Below are 18,126 nucleotides of genomic sequence, written 5' to 3' on the forward strand. Positions count from 1 at the left end.
CCCCCCCCCCCCCCCCCAACTCCAAAAAAAATTTAGATTTATTTTTAAAAAATATTTTCAATTCAATATTTTCAATTCAATATTTTCTACTCTAGTAAAAATAAAATATATTTCTCAAAAATATTTTTCATTCATAAATCAAACACTAAAAAAAAATTTCGAAAAATATTTTCTACTCATCAATTAAAAATAAAAAAATAAGTCAAAAATCTACTTATTTTCTAGAAAAACATTTTCCTTTCGTAACAAAAACACCCTAAAGCTATGATAAATTGAAATGTTATGGTTTTCTGGTCAATTCAAGTAGACGGAAGCTGCTCTGAGTCATCACATACTAATTTGTTTTCCCCGTCGAAGCATCGGTGACATTGTAAAACATTCCCTCCATCTTGAACTTTCCGGAAATTTCGATATTTGTCTTCCTTCTCCACTCTGCAACTTGTGCTCCAGTCTCTTCAATGGTCCTCTATGATATCTTTTTACTTTCCTTCTTAATTTTGCGAAGCCATCTCTATTGGGTTGACACGTTTTGTTTAATCACAATTTCAGGAAGAACAAGCTTCAAGCAATAGTAGTAGTAGTACTGGGGCATCATCATCTCAACTACAACCTTCATTAGATGATTGTTTGAAGCTACTCAGAGGAGAAAGGGATGAACAGAGGTTAGCGGGTCTACTTCTTGTTACCAAATTTTGCAGTAAAGATGACCATACAGCCATTCGCAAGGTTTACGATGCCCTAGGACCTCAATTCCTACACCGACTGCTTCGAACTGGTAAATGCTCTTTTTCTTCAGCCAATTTTAGATTGCTAGTTAAGTGTTCACAATTTCATTTTCAGTGGTCTCACTCTCATTGCTTTCCATTGGGTTTTTTCCTGCACGCCGTAAAACTGTAGTCAAGTGTCTTTCTTATTCCTTTTTGGGCCAAAGCTGTCAAGCTTGTACTATTAGAATGCAAGGTTGCTTCCACTCCATCCCCAAATTTGTATTTAGGGTTCATTGTCTTGATTTACCTTAAAATATAAATTACTTACCAGTGTGCGATGAAATGACCCCAATTAGAGTGTTCAAGTTGCTGTTTGGGATTGAGTTGTAATTTATTGGTTGGAATTTTTTAATCTGAAATTGCTTCCTTATAGGAATAGGGAAAGGAAGTGATGTCGGGAGCGATAATCGTGATGCCTACTTGCAATTGTCAATCACAGTTCTTGCAGCATTTTGTAGAGTTCCCCAGATTGCAGCTTCTGAAGAAATGATTAATAAGATTCCTCTCATTCTAGAGACAATATCCAAAGAGTATGTTTTCTACTGAATCTTTCGTTGGCAATTTCAGTTCTGTAGTTGATGATGCTGTTATTAATTGGTGAGAGATTCTTTTAGTAAATGCATGGTTGGTTCTGTCATCTCTGAAGAAGTTTTCTATTGTGCCGGAGAGCTCATGTGATCCAGTGAGATGTTTGGTGCATTTTCTGGATTACAAGTACAATTGACTTCTCCATTCTCCTTCAAAATGTGTAACACTTAGCATTTTGTTTACTCTTCCAGAGCAGGATCACCTATCATTGAAGACTGCTATGAATATTTGTTTTTGGTCTCAACGGCGAGTGAAGAAGGGGTTCAAACCTTGTACAAATCTGGTGGCTTGACCGTGCTAGCTTCACAAATGATGATTCTACCCGATGGTATTTTGTTTGATCATCGGAAGCATGTTACTTTTCTATGGATCACAGTGGCACCTTTTTGCTTCAAGCTTTCCATTGTCTCTACATAGATTCAACCTGATTTTGTTTCTGAATTTGATCCTTCTTTATTTTTGAATTGTTTTCAGGTTCTCATATGATTGAACTTGCTCTGAGACTTGTGCAAATCATTGTCATTAAGCTACCCTCAGAATATGTTTATTCTGAGCATCCAACTGACCTGTCAATGGTGGTGAGTCTACCAGAACTGAGTCCCTCTGATAAAATCTTTTGGTTCAGTTGTTGGATGCTCAATTTACAGCATACTGTGCGTTTTCATGTATTTCTGTCTACACAAATTTTTGTGCACTAAATTTGTATGTTATATATGTTTGTGGTAGGTGTGTGCAGTGGCAAAGCAGTTTGCTGTACTACAGAATGCACTGAAATTTGAAGCGCTTCACCTCCTATCAACTATCCTGTCCAACAGATATTCTGTATGTTAGTTACTTTATATTAAGCACATGTATCTGTACTTCTGGTGTAATCTGGTCATGTATCCTTACTGGCACACTAGCAAGTATATTAATTTTTTTCAAAATCTTCTGTTTTATGATTATCCTTGTTTTGGATAAGCCAATAGACTGATTCATTTGTCGTTATCAGTACCATATTTTCTAGTAGTCCCCTCTCGATCTGGCAGCTTCTCTAGCTTTGTTCTTTATAATGTCTAGAGATGTTCATAATATTTGTATTTATCATTCATATTAAAAAAGCTTTTGAAATGAATGTCTTAGAAATGCTCGTATATCCTTAGGAATAGAATTGTAAAAGAATAAAGTTGAAAAAGTCAATCAAAATGTATGATTGTATATGTAGAGTGAAAATTGATAGATAAATTGATTGATGTAGCACATTCCTACTTATTGGGATATGCTCTTAGTGATCTTTTACAATATATAGTTGACCTTTTGAAGAAGGTTTGATACATTTTATCTTGCATTCAGTCACAAGTTCCGTGTTTTCCTTGAACCCCCATGTATGCTCCTTTTTCATGTCTCTATTGTTTGGAATCTCACTGACCTTTACACACAATTTACAGGCACCTGTATATGATGCTCTTCGCTTAATGGAAAATGATGTTTGGTCAACAAATTTGCGGATTGGTATTGTGGCTATCTTGCAAAATCGAGTTGGTATGTTAACATTAATGTATAAATATATTTCTTTGTCCTTTTTGCATAAATTCGTCAACTTAAATATAGTACAATGTTTTTCATTTTCTCCTGTGAAAATGATTTTTGTTACTTTAAGAGAATATGTGAGTGAATGTAGAGGCCTAGCACATCTATAAGATGAGTGTCGTAGAAATGCTGATGTTGAGATAAATTGTACTCAGAGATTAGTGAAGATCATAATTATCATATCAGACAGAGGGTGCAAGTAGTAACTAGTCACATAGAGGATAAATGAGAGTAGGTCGCATGAGATGATTTAACCATGTCTTACATAGTGCATTTTCCATAGGTGTAAAATTGTGATGATTGAAGTTGCTAAGAGGGGATGAGTTAGATCCAAAATCATGTGGACTAAAGTTTTGTCAAAAGACCTACCATCTCTTGGAATCAATATGGGTTTAGGTAATAATAGAACACATGGAAGCAAATGATCATTTCTAAAGTCGCCTGAGCTACTTTTAAATGGATTTCTTGCTTGGTTTTTGGATCAAAATTAGCCATGCTTTGGTTAAAGTGTATAGATCCTCTCTTTATTGATTATGACTAAATTAAATCCACCAAAAATGGGATTTGATTGTAGTCTGTTCAGTAGAAGCCTAAGTTGCTCGGACCCTTCACTTTTTGTGCCGCACTTGTGTCGACACGACATGGATGTGGGATTTGTGTCTGATTTGGTCAACCAATTTTGGGTACTTTGACCAAAATCAATGGGGAAAGTCTGGACATTAATGATTTCTGTAATCAAATACAAAACTAAGGTGAAGTTGAAGAAAATGGAATACCTTTTATATAGAAGTTTCTATGTCACTTCTTTTTCTTTGATCTCCTTACAGGATTCTCCTCAAGTTCTCCACGTAATATCTCATAATTTAGGTTTTATAGCTCTATTTTTAGATATTTTAATTATTTTTAGGCAAATCCTCGCACCCATCCATATATGGATCCATATCCCCTAATCTTAAAAATTAGATCCTTTAATTAGATCATGAAGGATCTGACCTCTGGATTGGACACCCGCACCCGAGTCCGAGCAACTTAGGTAGAAGCAAGGATGACTTGATAGAATATATGATCTAAAACAACTATTGTGAATAGGCTTTAAATTTGTTTAATAATTTTCTTATAAATTTTTAAGGCAAAGGGATCAACAGCCAGAAGATTAGAATCCAATGCCTTAGTTTACTTTACTTTTGGTGTAAACAGGATGTGGTAGGGGATACGGTAGACATAGTTGACTTCATAGGTAACTTGTAAAGTTTTTTGTTGAGTAGTCTTCACTGTGGAAAGTGCACACACCAGGTGTGAATTGTAAAATGTTCCTCATTATCTTTTGTTGATGAGTTTTTTGTGAATACAAAATTACGTTTACTCAATTTTTTTTCTTAGATAATTTGAAGTTTATTCGTATAGATTCTTAAAATGCCAAATGAAGTAGTTGATCATATATTTATAATCAATTTCTTTTTCTCATTGACATGATAGCCAATTTGTGTAATTTTTCTTGAGATGTTGATAAGTAAGATTTTATTAATTTTTGTTTTGAAAAGTTTTAATTGAGTTAACTATTATAGAAATTGTTGAAATTATATATAAGCAAAGTAGATATTATCGAAACTAAACGTTGTATTATTTATTTAACACTTGTGTCAGTAACAGAGATTTATGTTATGAACCAACTGTTGTATTAGTTATGCAGAATTGTATTTTGGGATTAACTGGACTAATAAACCATCCCTCAATGTTTAAGGTCAAATGTGCTTAATGAGTAGGCCCTACTATCATAAGGTTAAGTTTTAGTTTCATTTGTTTTGTTGTCCCTTCCATTTGACGTTGCTCTATATTTTTACAGGAAAAATATTTGTTGAGTTGTTGTAGCTGGGGAGTATATCACTGATATTCTTGTTCATTAACTGTTGTGTCAAACTTTCCAGTCGCCTTCTCAATGGTATATGAGCTTAATCGCGTCAGTAATGACTATCCCATGCTTCCTAAGTCGGGAATTTTCCCATTTCAGTGAAATTGTGCATGATTTTGGTCAATATTAAGTTGCTTTGAGGTCCTTCTGTGTTTTGTGCTCTTTTTTTTTTTTTGTAATTCTCCTTTCTCCTCATTTCTATGCAGCACCTTCACATAAACTTCATGCTCTTGTTCTGGCTGAGTGTGTCATATCAATTGTTGGTGAACGGTGGCTTATTGGGGAGATGAACTTAACTGGTTCTCAGGTTTCCCTGCCTGCTGACAGGTAAAGCAGAATTTCATGGTGTTGAATTTGTCTTTCTCTTGCTTCAACTTGCCTCCTCCCTGGCTTTTCTTTGAGTTTGGACGCGGAAAGCACTAAGTGTCTGCATTTTTTAGGTGCATTCTGCTTATTTTGGAGTCGTCAAGGGTTGAAATTGCTGTTCTTCTAAATGATCTGGCATCCTTAAAATATGATGCCTCCAACGCATCCTCGAATAGAGAGAACATTCTTGTGAAGCAGAGGAATCTTGGTGTAGCCTTCTCTTTGGTTGAAAAAATAATTAAACTTATTTCTAGTTTTGGTGGAGAAGGTGTGTGACAATATTTGTGGTACAAAAACATTTCTTATATTTTTAATACTTTTCAGAAAAATATTACTGAAGATTAACATGTAACATGATTTATGCTGTAATAGTTAAAATTTTAAAAACTAAGGTCATCTCCACTTGCACTACCCTTTATCGTTAATATTTGTCAAATAGGGAGCCTGATCTGGGACAGAGGGTGTGTTTCATTTGCATGTTATGCTTTGCTGTTATTTCTTGATCAGTGAAGAGAGATGTTAGGAGGTGACTTATGAGCTGATTATTTAATGAAAATCATTTGCAGAGTCAACTGCCAATGCTATTATCAGTGAGAGCACTTTCACAAAAATCATTTCTGGGCTCAATGAGACAATTGGTGTTGTTTTGGACTATATACGAGATGCTAAGGTACTATTGTCCATCAGTACATAGGAGAACAATTATAGCAAGTCTGCTCATGCAATAATGATTCTTCACAGGAGCATGGACAGATGAAAGGGGATGATCTTCTAGCAGCAGTGCGAGTAATCGGAAGGTATGAATCCCACCTTTCCTTCTGTGTGCATGTTGCAAAAAGAAGTAAAAAAAGTCTATCTGCATAAAAATAGTCCCTGAGAGAACTGTCGGTTTTGGCACTGTAGTTAATATCCACCATACCTATCCTTATAGGTGATATTCTTAGAGAAAATAAAGCCTTCCAATGAACAGATTTAGCAAAATCCGTGCTAGATAGCTTTCTAGTTTTTCGTTCTTAAAATTGGAATCAATTGCTCCTTCTGCTTGTGTTTGACGGCCTTCTTGTTCTTGTTCTTTTCAATGCTTTTCTGCTATGTACTTGTTCTTGTTTCTCTTTTCTTTGGATGTATTGGGTCATAATCATATCTGCTGACAAGCTTTTTTCCCTATTTCATTGTTCATTCAAATAGGAAATTCTTTTACTTCCAATTCAACTTCTTGTTGTAAATGGATGCAATTGCATATCTGTACATTGCAGATGACTTGAACTCTACAAGTCCTTGTTTCATCTGCTAGCTGGAGAGTTGTAGATTTCCTGCCATCTAGAAATTTGTGAGGAAGTTGAAGTTTAACTGGTTCCAATAAAGGCCTGGTGCCATATTAATGTAATGGAGATTGAATTAGTCACTATCCAAAAATTGGGGAAGTGATGACACCTATGACAACCCCACCGATAGATAAGCCAACCTAGTCACAATCCCAAAACGAAAAATCAAACATGCGAAAGTAATATTTAAAACCAATAACCAGTGTTTTCAAAAACGTTTTTGGGGCAAGTCTCGGAGCGGGGCGTACCAAAACCGCTCTTGAAGCACAAATTGAAGACATAGATCGATAGGGCGAAAGTCCTAGAATTTGAGGTGTAAACTCCGAGCGTAAAAACATAAGTTCTGGGCGTAAAAATATATGGCCCGACGTTAATTTTTTATTTTTTTTTAACCCTTTTTTGCTTTAAATCATTTTTTTTTATCTTTGGTTCAATGATATTTCTCAAATACTAATTATAATTATTTTTTCTATATTATTGATTATTAATACCTTTCTCTGGGTATGTTGTTGTTGTTGTTGTAATACCTTTCTCAAATAAAAATCATAATATTTTTTTCTATATTATTAGTTATTTTTAAATTTTATTTGTAAAATCATTGAGACTACACCCCGTAGATCCATGGGACTTACACCCCGTGTCTCGGGGCTTACGCCTCACCTGTACTGCATAAAAGTCCCGCCTCACGCCCCCGCCTTTTAAACACCAGTCATAACATGATCTTTTTCATAAAAACTCATAACAAGGTGGAAAATCCATCCTAACTCTTCCCAAAACCTGTTGTCACTAGTACAAACCTTAAAGAATTCGAATACAACTCTATAAAACTCTCTAACATCTGTAAAGAAACAACATAAAATGAAAAGATAGATGAGACAGAGGAAGATTGTGGATCAGCCAGACAACTACCTTGGGATCTTAATAATATGCTCCGGACATGTTGTGAAGGAATTAGGAGAGGTAAGGTAGTAGAGGTCTTGTATATCCCGCGCCAATCTTCTGTCCTGTACTGCGGTTCTGCATAACAAAAGAATCATCAAGAAGTATTATAGATTCCTAGTCCAATAGATTTGATTCCATGAGGGAAACTTTTTATAAGTAATGAATGTCTTTTGTTCTTTCAGCTATCTTGCAGAAGCACCAGATGCATGTAAAGATAAGGTCATAGAACTCCTAGGTTATATGCTTTCAATTGAAGGGGAAGATGAATTGAGGTTTGGCATTGCATTTCTGTTACTGTTTTTCCAAGCGCAAATATTTCTCTCAATCTCTTGAAACTGCAGCTGACATGGAACTTCTGACATGGTTTCAAATGGCAGTCCTTTTTATTCCATCTGTTTTTTGCTTCCAATGCTGTGCCAAATAACTCTCAAGACTGGAGGATGTAAAATTTTAGCTTCCTCGGGTGCATTTAGAGAAGTGAGTCTCACATTTGTTCTAATTTCTGAAATCAATACAAGCATATTCACAGTCTCTATGAACCAATATTTTGTATGATAGCTGGCAAGCCATTAATATGTCCCCTCTTCGTCTCTTGATTTTACGAGGGAATGTATTTAATTTGCAGGTTGTTGGTTACCTCATTGCTTTGATTGACCAAAACAATTTTACATCTGAGGATAATGGTTCTATATTCTTGGCTTGCGATACAATTTTGAATCTTCTTCTAAAGGTAGTTTTCATGCTGTGCTGCAGTACCTTAATTGATGAGTTAGTTATATTTGTGAAATGTTATTGACAATCATGCCTTCTCATGAACAGCAGGAACAAATTGAATTTCCCTCAGATGATCCCAGTTTTATCAGACTTTTAGTAGCATTGTCACGTTGGGCGGGTAATATCTCTAACTCAGATTTTGCACTTGCCGAGCCTGATCTCCTTATTTCAACTGTTGAAGTTTCTTGGTTTCTTTCCTTTCATATTTCCTGTCTGTAGTAGCATCATCCAAAAAGATGAGCAATTGATACCCATCAGCTTTTAGCGAAGAGGTGTAACCTTTAAATGGCCCTGTCCCTAGCTGCAGTACATTCTGTGCTAATTATAGATTAGGTAAAAGAATGCTCAAAGTCTCTCAAAATTGGTAATGTTAAGATGCTGCTTGAAGTCAGTTAATGACTTACTGCTGCTTAATATGATTTGAACCAATGTACTTTCATGTTGAATTTGTTAAAAGCGGGAAAAGGGTCTCTTTGACATAACACAAAGTTGCAATTATGTTCTAATTGCATTATATGCGCAAATAGGCACATAGTTCCAAATATGTTTTGAGTGCCAACATAAATAGCACCATTTTTATGGGTACTTCAAGTCTTGTCTATGAGTTTCATCAAGTCTACACTCGGACAAACTTTGAAGTAGTGGACATTTGTAGACATTGAAATTTTGTGGGACTCTACAAGAGGTGTTCAATTCTAGTTGAGACTTTACAAGATGTATTCGATTTCAGTTATAATACTTGGACACTATTCTATCCTAAACCCTAGCTTATGCCTATATGATGGGTATTATATTCCCTTTAAGAGATTCTCGAATATCTCGTCAACTCTTAGGATATTCATAAAGAGATGAAGATATGCCAAAGTGTTTTTGATAATCAAATCATTTAAGAAGATCCACAAATCCTTTCGTGGTGATCAAAGTCCAAATCATCTTAGTTCGACAAATACGCCTCTAATGACCTTTGAATCATGGAGAAATCTTAAATCTTAAGAGAGAAGAATCAAGGGAGGAACAAATTTGTGCCCTTAGTATTTATAATAAAACTATGTTCATATTTTATTTGTGATTGCAATTTATTTTTTTATCACTTTTAAATTTGTTGCAAATAACACATCCTCCTCAGAAGATTCTCAGTGTGTGTGTGATGATCCTGTTCCCATGGATACCTCCTCTCTCTCCCCTACATTCTCCTCCTGGGACCATCAGGGTTTATTCAGAGCTTCTTTAAAGTCCTTTCTTCTCTAACCAGCCTGTTTTCTCTTGTCCCTTTGGCATTTAATTATTGAATTTCCGTTGCTTAAACATAATAGCTCATTCTCTATATTCTTTTATGCTCAATATTTCCGTTTTCCAATAAGCTCATAATTGTTCCATAACTTGCTCCTACGTATGAGAAGTATAGATAGAAAGGCAGAAAAGGAGGTCCCCCTATTAATGAAGCTTTCCAGTTTTGAAACAAAGGGTAACGAACCCTCATTAAAAGCATTCTCTGGCACTATAATAACTGCTCTGAAGGCCCCTGTAACCGCAATAACTGAAATAAAGCAACCAAATTTGTTGAATTTCATGGAGCAGAACAAAGACGTATCCTTGTCTCTGCTTCTCCGTGGCTTGTAAACCCAGCCCTTGAAGTTGGATTCCTTTCTAAGTCTCCGCGACAACCAGAATAGAGCCTCATTGCTTAGTGTCATTTTCTGATGTAAAGCCTAGAGATCTCAATCCATTCATACCATATCTCTCTTAAAGACGATGACTCAGTTATGTCAAAGGACATCCCCCCAGATCTAAAATAAATACGATTATCCATGATTGATAGAAGGCTTAAAAAAGAAAAACAAAAGAGGATTGAGAAACTCCAGCAGTCGAATACCACCGGAGAAAGGTAGTTAGAGATCCAAAAGGGGAACCTAGCTGACCACCTCAAAATTAGTGCATGAGAGCCTCAATTCATTTTACCATAACATGCACCACTTACTCTATATTCCATTAGACCTCGACCAGCTTTTCCAGTTGAGAAATTTTGAGTTCCTTCTTTTCTTTTTTATAAATGAACAACCCACACTCTAAGGGTACATTTCAAGGGTACACTAATCTAAACAAGTTTATCTCCCAGATTTTGGCAACAGAATATATCAGAACTGCTAAAACTAAAAGTACCTTTTCTTTTTTCATTATTTTAAATACATAATAGTTCACTTCTTCTTTTTATCAGGAAGTCACTTGTCACTTCTGTACAGATTTCCCCCCCCCCCCCCAAATGAAACTAAACCAAACAATTGATATTAAAATTAACATAGCAAGCTAAATAACCATTTTAATTTAATTCAACGCTTGGGTTAGGTCTTTGGGACATAAGTCATGACCAAGTAATAAAAAGCCTTACTCAGGTGTAGAAAGATAATGCTCTCTAGTTTACTAGAAAGCTGGATTTACAATGAATTGGTGTATGTTTTGCTTGTCCAAATCAACAGTTTGGTCAGGTTTTTGGCACACAAGTCATTGTTGATTCTGACATCAGTGGGCATTAGGGTCCTTGATCTTCTTATATGGTCTTGGGCATTTCTTCCTCATGAGCTAGCTTTTGGGTTGAGTTAGGTCCAAGATTCATTTCTTTATCATGGTATCAGGGCTAGGCCCAACCCGATTCATTATTTCGTTCGAGGTTGAGCCCCCATTTTATATTGTCTGCGCCCTGGATGTCCAGTCCTAGGCTTGCGGGGGGGTATTGAGTCCCACATTGGTGGGCAGTAGGGTTCTTGGTCTCCTTATATGGTCTTGGAGACTTGGACAATCCTCTGAGCTAGATTTTAGGGTTGAGTTACGCCCAAGATTCATTTCTTTATCAGTCATGACCAAGCAATGACTGAAAAGCCCTGCTCAAGCGTAGAAAGATTATGCTTTGTAGTCAGCTAGAAAGCTGGATTTCCAATTAATTGGTGTGTTCTTGTCCAGAAAAAGGTAAATTGTGTGCCGACTGCCAAGAAGTAAATTAATCATTAGGGGATCCTAATTCGTATCACATATAGATGACACAAATTCATCTGTTTTTAACAAAACCAATGAAAATATCTACTATCTAGAGCACTAATGTTTGTGTGGACTTCAAAACACAAGTATAGTACTCCTCATTACCAGATCAAAGAAAGTGTCAGCCAGTAATTATTCAATTCAAAAAGAAACAATGATGACATGGGGAAGTCTTAAACAGGAAACAAAAATTCTTAAATTAGCTTTTATAAAAGAATGTAACCAAAATGTCTTTAAGAGTTAGAGCAGAAAAGTGGAACCTTGATCTCTCCAGAAGAAGATCTTTTCTTCTCCTTCTGCCATCTAACAACTATAGATGACTCTGGACCTAATGACAGTTGTATCTGAAAATAGAAGTATCAAAGAGGCCCATAAGGCATCATAATTCCTTACTCCTAATCTTCTACTTCCTCAAAGTAGGAAAAGGTTTATGTTTAGCGGTGGTTCATTGATGTTTCCATCAAAGTAACTTCTGATGCTTCAAGTCTTAAATCTCAGCTATCCGGCTGTCCCTCCAATATGTGAGATTGTGAAGCTCTTTTTTGTTGATCGCATGTGAGCACAAGAAGTAAATATCAAAGGCAAGGGAGGTAGAGCTTGTTGAAATTTATTTTCCATTTTTCCTGTTTCCGTGTGGTGCATGTGTTCAACATTACTGGGAGGATTTGTAGATTCTGAGCTGGGTAGAGGGATTCTAGATAAGTAGAGTAAAAGGACGACGATGGCGAGGATTGAGTAAAGGGACCAGAATGTGGTGTTTTGTAGAGGAAAGAGGATGAGGGGTATGAGTTGCTTAGTGGGACTATATCTTCGAGCTTGGAGGATCCCTTGAGTGAGTAAGAGTTGCCTAAGTGTAATCATTGTTTTTGAGAACACGAAACAGGAAAAAGAAACAAAGGCGTTCTTTGCTTAAAGAAAGAAGTGAAGCGCAAAGTTTCAGAAGAATATCAAAATGATGCACAAACAAAATAGAATATCTTAATAAACAACTCAGCAAAAATAATACCTATTAGCAAATCCTTCAATTTAAAAGTAAAGAGCTAATAATAATGATGTCGTTATTCCCAGAAGAGAATTGGCTCTTTAAGAAATGAACAGTGATAATGAATTATTTTGTAGGGATGTCAGAGAAACCTTAACGAAATTCTGGCTTCATAATCTTCTGGGTGGATTTCTGACTTTATTTGCCAATAATTCCAGAGCGTGTTATTGTCAATTTGAAATATATTTATGTTAAAATACAGAAGACCCGTACCTGAGTAACATACTGTTCCTCCATGTCATCACTAATTTTTCAGTTATTTGTGACCACCAAGAATATAGCACATTTTTGTATCTATAAATTACTGGTACTAACAAATTGCACTAGAGGTGGTAGATGCTCGGCTTCTGTCTCTTGAGACATACTGTCTCAACTATCTTTCACTTAAGTTGGCTTTTGGTTGCTTTCCAAAGGTTGCTTAAATTTATATATTTGCATTCCAGAGGGTATGGATGATGCATCTATTATCATGATGGCATCAAGCATCTGTTCGCTTATACTCAATTTGACATCAGAGGAAGCTCTTCTAAATCATCCAGACTTCACTAGTGGCGATATTGGTAATCTGTCAAAGATCATTAGACGAAGCTTTGTGATGTGTGGTCAGGTAATTCACTGGCTTATGCTTCAACTGTTCTGTTGTTGCCTAAATTGACTGATAGCTTTTTCATAGTTTGGGATTACTCATAAGCAATCTCATCATCTGATCTTCCCCACCCTCCCCTTCACCCCATTTAAAATGGACATGACAAAATAAACATGCCAAAGAAATGATCTTTAGCTGTGTTTTTGATACTCCAGTTGACATATTATTGTTCTGACTGCACTCAGGACTTGATATCCGATGATGCTAAAGCTGAAGTAGATCTTTTTCAGATAATTACCTCAGGTTCGTAGTTCTCTTGCGTCATTTGATTTACTTCATGAAGGTCTAAATGTTAATAAATCAAATCTCGGTCATCAAGTCGGATTGTATTTTGGGTCTAAATCCTGTCTATTCAAGGACTCTACAAAGATGTCAGTTCACCACCACTCCATTTACTTTTATCGCTTATGATGTTGTTACGGCGGCTCACCATTATCAACTATCACCATCCACACAACCCAGGGGCAGATTTTCACGGAGAGGCACAGTTTCATGTGAACCCAATATGGAACCCAGGCACAAGAGTGCACCTTGGCCCGTTGGTGACATTGTGCACCATTGCATACCAGGTCTTGGGATCGAATCCTTCTGGCCATATTGTTTTTTAAGTCTTGTCTTTTCTGATTCTCTTTTTCTTTCCTTTTCTTCATTTTCTTTTTTGGTACCTTTGTTGTTCTAACCGTGTTTTTTTTTTTCTGTTTTTCCCTCCTTTTTGGTTACCTAACTATTTCTTCTTTTTTGTATCTACTTTCTGTTATGTTTCTCTTCTTTTTTTTCCAGTCCTTTTCTCTTTTTGTCATTTCTTTCTTTTCTTTTTGGTTCATTCTTCAAGTTTCAATTTTTTCTCTTCCTTTTTGGTTCCTGATTTACTGATCCTTTTTTGTCATTTCTTTCTTTTCATTTTTACTTCATTCTTTCCATTTCAGAAGTCCCTGAAATATCGAAAAGAAAAAAAAAACCTCCGGACTTCTCTCTCCGCATCTGTTTTAAGCAACAATTTTACGACTAATGAGCACACTTCTCCTAGTTTCTTATCATATCTTTCTTATATCTTTTCTTTCAGTATTTTTTTCTTAATTTGTGAAGTAAATATTTTTGGATAATAATGCTATTAATGATCGCTTTTAAATATGAAAATTTGTTAAGACCAATTATAAATTGAACGACACCTTTTTTGTGATGACAAAATTTTATGGAATCGGACCAAATGATGGTGTAAAAGCAGTCATCCTCTAAAAATCCTGGATACGTCTTTGTCCACCACCACTATGCAACCGATCACCCATAGTCGGTTGTCACCACAACTAGCTACTATTTATAATTATCACCACTAGCACCACTACCAGTTCCATATATCGCTATCATTAACTATCAATATATATCGTCCATCACCTTCGCCATTCATTACCACATTATCTATAAGTATTATCTACCACAATTATCAATTGCCATTAACAACTACCACCATTGTTATCTACTACTGCTAGCCACCATCACCGCTTGCTACAAGCCATGGCCACCATCATCCTCAATTGACACCCACAACCATCACCGCAGGCCATCTCCATCATCAACCTCCATACAAGTTTTAATTTTTTTTGTTGATATGGTTAATAAGGCCTAGTATTTCAATGTTTTACTCTTTTTTCTTAGCTTTGAAAAGGTTGAGAATTATTCTATTTGTGTTGTCTGAATTTGGTGTAGCATATTCATCATGGGCTGATCGGTTTCCTAGCATTAAACAAGCTGTGGAGAGCTCAGGGCCTTTTGGATTTCGATGTGTTTCATAGGACTTGGAAATTGGGGCACTGATCAATTGAGTTGTAGTACACCTTGGATGAAGGGTATTGTCTTTCTGCAATCACTCATGGCATTTCGTTCCTGCATTTTGGGCTTCCCATGGCTCAAGGAATCTGGAGAAGTAACAGTTATATTTATCACCAACTTTGCAGTAAAAAGACATTAGTATTGGCATCTTGTGAGGGGGAATACAGTTAAACATTTCGGATGGACTCGAGCTTTTCCTAACATCTATATGACAAGCTACTACTCTTTTCTGTTGCTTGCAGGATGTGGTTCATCACATAGTATTGGAAGCAAGTTGCGTAAATTAGTTTGTTACTACTATTTCCTTATGTAAGTCTTTTAATTACATCTCTCCATCGAATGTGCTTGGGTGAGACACTTCATATCATGTGCCAAAAGGAATCTTTAATGTACCTTCCAAAATAGTTCATGTTCAATCATTATTAGGAAAACAAGTATAATGTGCTGGTTCGACCCATGTGACCATAATGTATCTACTACTATCTCCCTTCGTTTCAATTCGTTTTTCTTATTTAATTCTTCTACTTCATTTTAAAAAATGGCATTTTCTTTGATAATTTTTTAATTTTTAAATGGAGGGAGTAGTACAATATTTGCCTTTTGGTCCCTGGCCAAGAAAATAGTCTTGAAATACTCAAATTTGTTTTATCCTTTTTCAACTTGAACTGTTTGTTTGGGTGGGTTGTTACTTATTGTATTGTGTTCAGCAGTGAACGCATAATTTTTTTTGTAAAAGTATTCGGCTTTATTAGTTTGCACTTAATGGAGGTTTGAATCTCAGACATTAGGCTATTAGGCTTTTAAGTGCGTTTGTTTTTTCTACTTAAAAATGTCTCAAGGGGTATATTAAATTTGTGAGTCTCTTATTCTCATCAGATTCTTTAAACAAAATTTTTATTTTCGGAAAAAAATATCTTCCTTAATTTCTCTTCAGAAAAAATTCAAGTTTCTCAACTTTATTAGTTATACAAATTATTTTCTAAACTTTTAATATTTGTTGTTCCTGCTTGTTTATCAAGAATTGATAAATTTTATTGTAAAAACTTTATTTGATTAAAGTTCAAAGTAACTTTATAAATATGTGTCGTTGAAATTGGATGATGATGTTTTTATTTTATAGAAGAGTACATGGGCAAACAAACATAGGGATGTTTCAGTTATTTATTTGAGATTAATTTGTGTTGAATTTTTATTTTATTTTTTAAAAATATTTTTCTAAATAATTATTTTATTATTATAGTTTATATATGTAGTTCCATTTATTTTTATCAAACTTGAAATATTTATATATAATTCAAATATCTTAACATTTATCAAAGAATGACTTTTTAAAAATATTTTGTTAACGTATGTAATATTGAACTATTATTTTATTTGAATTTAGATATATATAATCATTCAGATGTGCATTCAGATTTAGACTTCTTAATCTTAATGAAAAAAAAATGAGGCCTTAGTCACACACACACTATATATAGAGCAACTTTCACATATAACAAACATAAAAATCATATATGTGTGTTATAATTATAGTTTGTATAATTGTGTTCCATAACAAACTTTATGTTTGCTATGGAGCATCAGATTGTATAACTCGCTGGCAGGAGCTTCAAATTTGTATAATTTCGCTGGCAAACCATTTGTATAAATTGCTGACAGCCTCTCAATTCAATTTTATGTGTTTGTCTATCTGCATAAAATTTGAATTTGTATACAATTGAATCAATAAAACATTTGTATATCAAATTTATCTCTCTTGCTTTATACAACACAAATTATACATTGTAATTTGTATAATCTGTGTTGTATAAAGCGAGAAAGAGAGAAAGGCAAAAGAAAACTGGCAAGGGAAGATCTGTATTTATATAATTATAAGTGTATAGAACGAAAATATATGTATTTGTATTTGTATATACAGTTTTTCCTCGCTTTATACTTACACAAACACATTTTATACATTTGTGTTTGTAAAAAAATGAGAGAGACGAGGGAGAGACTGGCGAGAGTGGCTAGCGAAAAACCTAGGGAGAGAGGCGAATGACAATTGTTTGCTACGGGTTACAATTAAATCAAACTATAATTATAACATTTAATTTGAATTAATAGTTTGCTATTTTATACAATTTTACACACACTAGGACAAGGGTAACTTGTGTTGTGCACGAGCCCAATATTTATTCATAACTTTATTTTTAAGTGGTAATTAAATTATCACATTAAGTGTAAAATAAATATCTATAAATATTATTAATATTGATAAATTTTAAATGATATTGATTAAATAATTTTAAAATTTACTTTAAAATAAATTATAATATATATTTATGTAGGAATAAATCATCTCATTCTTTTGTCGCGCAAATCTATCGTGAAGAGGACCGTTAAGATATCCATAGTTAAAGTATTTTTCTCCATCAATCGTTAACTTTTTACTCAAAATATTTAGAAAATAGACACAATATTATCAAAGGCGGAATGACCTCGAAGACCCTCGTACTTGGCTAAGTTTGTCACCTAGACCCTTCTACTCATCAATTTGCCAACCGAGCACTTAAAGTTATTAAAACACATCATTTTAAACCCCCTATGAGTATGAGTGTCTCTCAATCGCACTGATGTGGATGACACGTCATTATCCACATCAGATAAAAATTGTCAGATAGACAAAAATTGCCATATCATTTTTATCATTACAAATAATTTTAAAAAAAAGAAAAATCTCATATTCATCTTCAAAATCAGCCTTTTGAAATTGATTCACCGGAAAAAATGTCTCTCCGGCCACTTCATTCACAGATAGCCACTGTTGAGGCAGTCATTGCCGACAACGAATTGTTTGGCTGAAAGATCCATCAAAATTGAAAGTGGAGAAAATTTTAATCTTTCTAGAGTTTTATTTTTTTTCTCTCTTCTAAACTTTTTCATCTATTTGTCATTTCAATCTTGTTTTCTCTTATTTGTTTCTTGTCCCTTTTATTCTCCGTAAATTTCTTGTGTTAGAAAAAGGAAAACAAAAAATAAGTATCATAGAAAAAGGGTGGAGAAAGATAAATGAAGTGGGGGAGAGAGGAGGGGGAGGGGCAACGATGATGGTGGCAGTGGTAACTTATGAGGAAGAAGAAGAAGAAGAGTACCAGTAAAGGAATGGGGAAGAAGCCAATAAGGGGATCTTTTCTCTCTTTTTTTTCACTATATAGTTTTATTTATTTCAATATTTTTTAATTAATTTTTTTGTCTTCACTTGCTTTTAAACGTGTGTAACCACACATTTAATCCCATTCAACAAATAAAACGCCACATAAGCTTGGTCAACAGTAAGATGGGTTTAAAATAACGCGTTT

At 34.8% G+C, this 18,126-nt stretch overlaps 2 protein-coding genes across 3 annotated transcripts in view; one reads left to right on the forward strand and one right to left on the reverse strand.

Moving 5' to 3' along the window:
• Positions 1–18,126, reverse strand: part of LOC125872466 (probable glycerol-3-phosphate dehydrogenase [NAD(+)] 1, cytosolic) — a 193,744-nt gene that overhangs the window by 104,117 nt on the left and 71,501 nt on the right. The window lies entirely within an intron of this gene.
• LOC125872413 (uncharacterized) lies at positions 313–15,410 on the forward strand. Of its 2 annotated transcripts, none has more exons than XM_049553145.1 (18): positions 313–461; positions 550–775; positions 1,141–1,297; positions 1,547–1,683; positions 1,830–1,933; positions 2,082–2,177; positions 2,783–2,876; positions 5,040–5,160; positions 5,274–5,467; positions 5,766–5,869; positions 5,941–5,996; positions 7,649–7,738; positions 7,844–7,943; positions 8,092–8,196; positions 8,289–8,358; positions 12,756–12,919; positions 13,144–13,201; positions 14,663–15,410. In XM_049553145.1, the coding sequence occupies exons 1-18, from the start codon at positions 459–461 to the stop codon at positions 14,746–14,748; spliced, it is 1,965 nt and encodes a 654-aa protein (XP_049409102.1). In that variant the 5' UTR covers positions 313–458; the 3' UTR covers positions 14,749–15,410. The 2 variants fall into 2 exon arrangements, with proteins under 2 accessions (XP_049409102.1, XP_049409109.1); XM_049553152.1 differs by having other exon boundaries at positions 379–461; positions 8,286–8,358.

This window comes from Solanum stenotomum, chromosome 1 (genome assembly GCF_019186545.1).
Source record: "Solanum stenotomum isolate F172 chromosome 1, ASM1918654v1, whole genome shotgun sequence".
In the NCBI taxonomy this organism is placed as follows: Eukaryota; Viridiplantae; Streptophyta; class Magnoliopsida; order Solanales; family Solanaceae; genus Solanum; species Solanum stenotomum.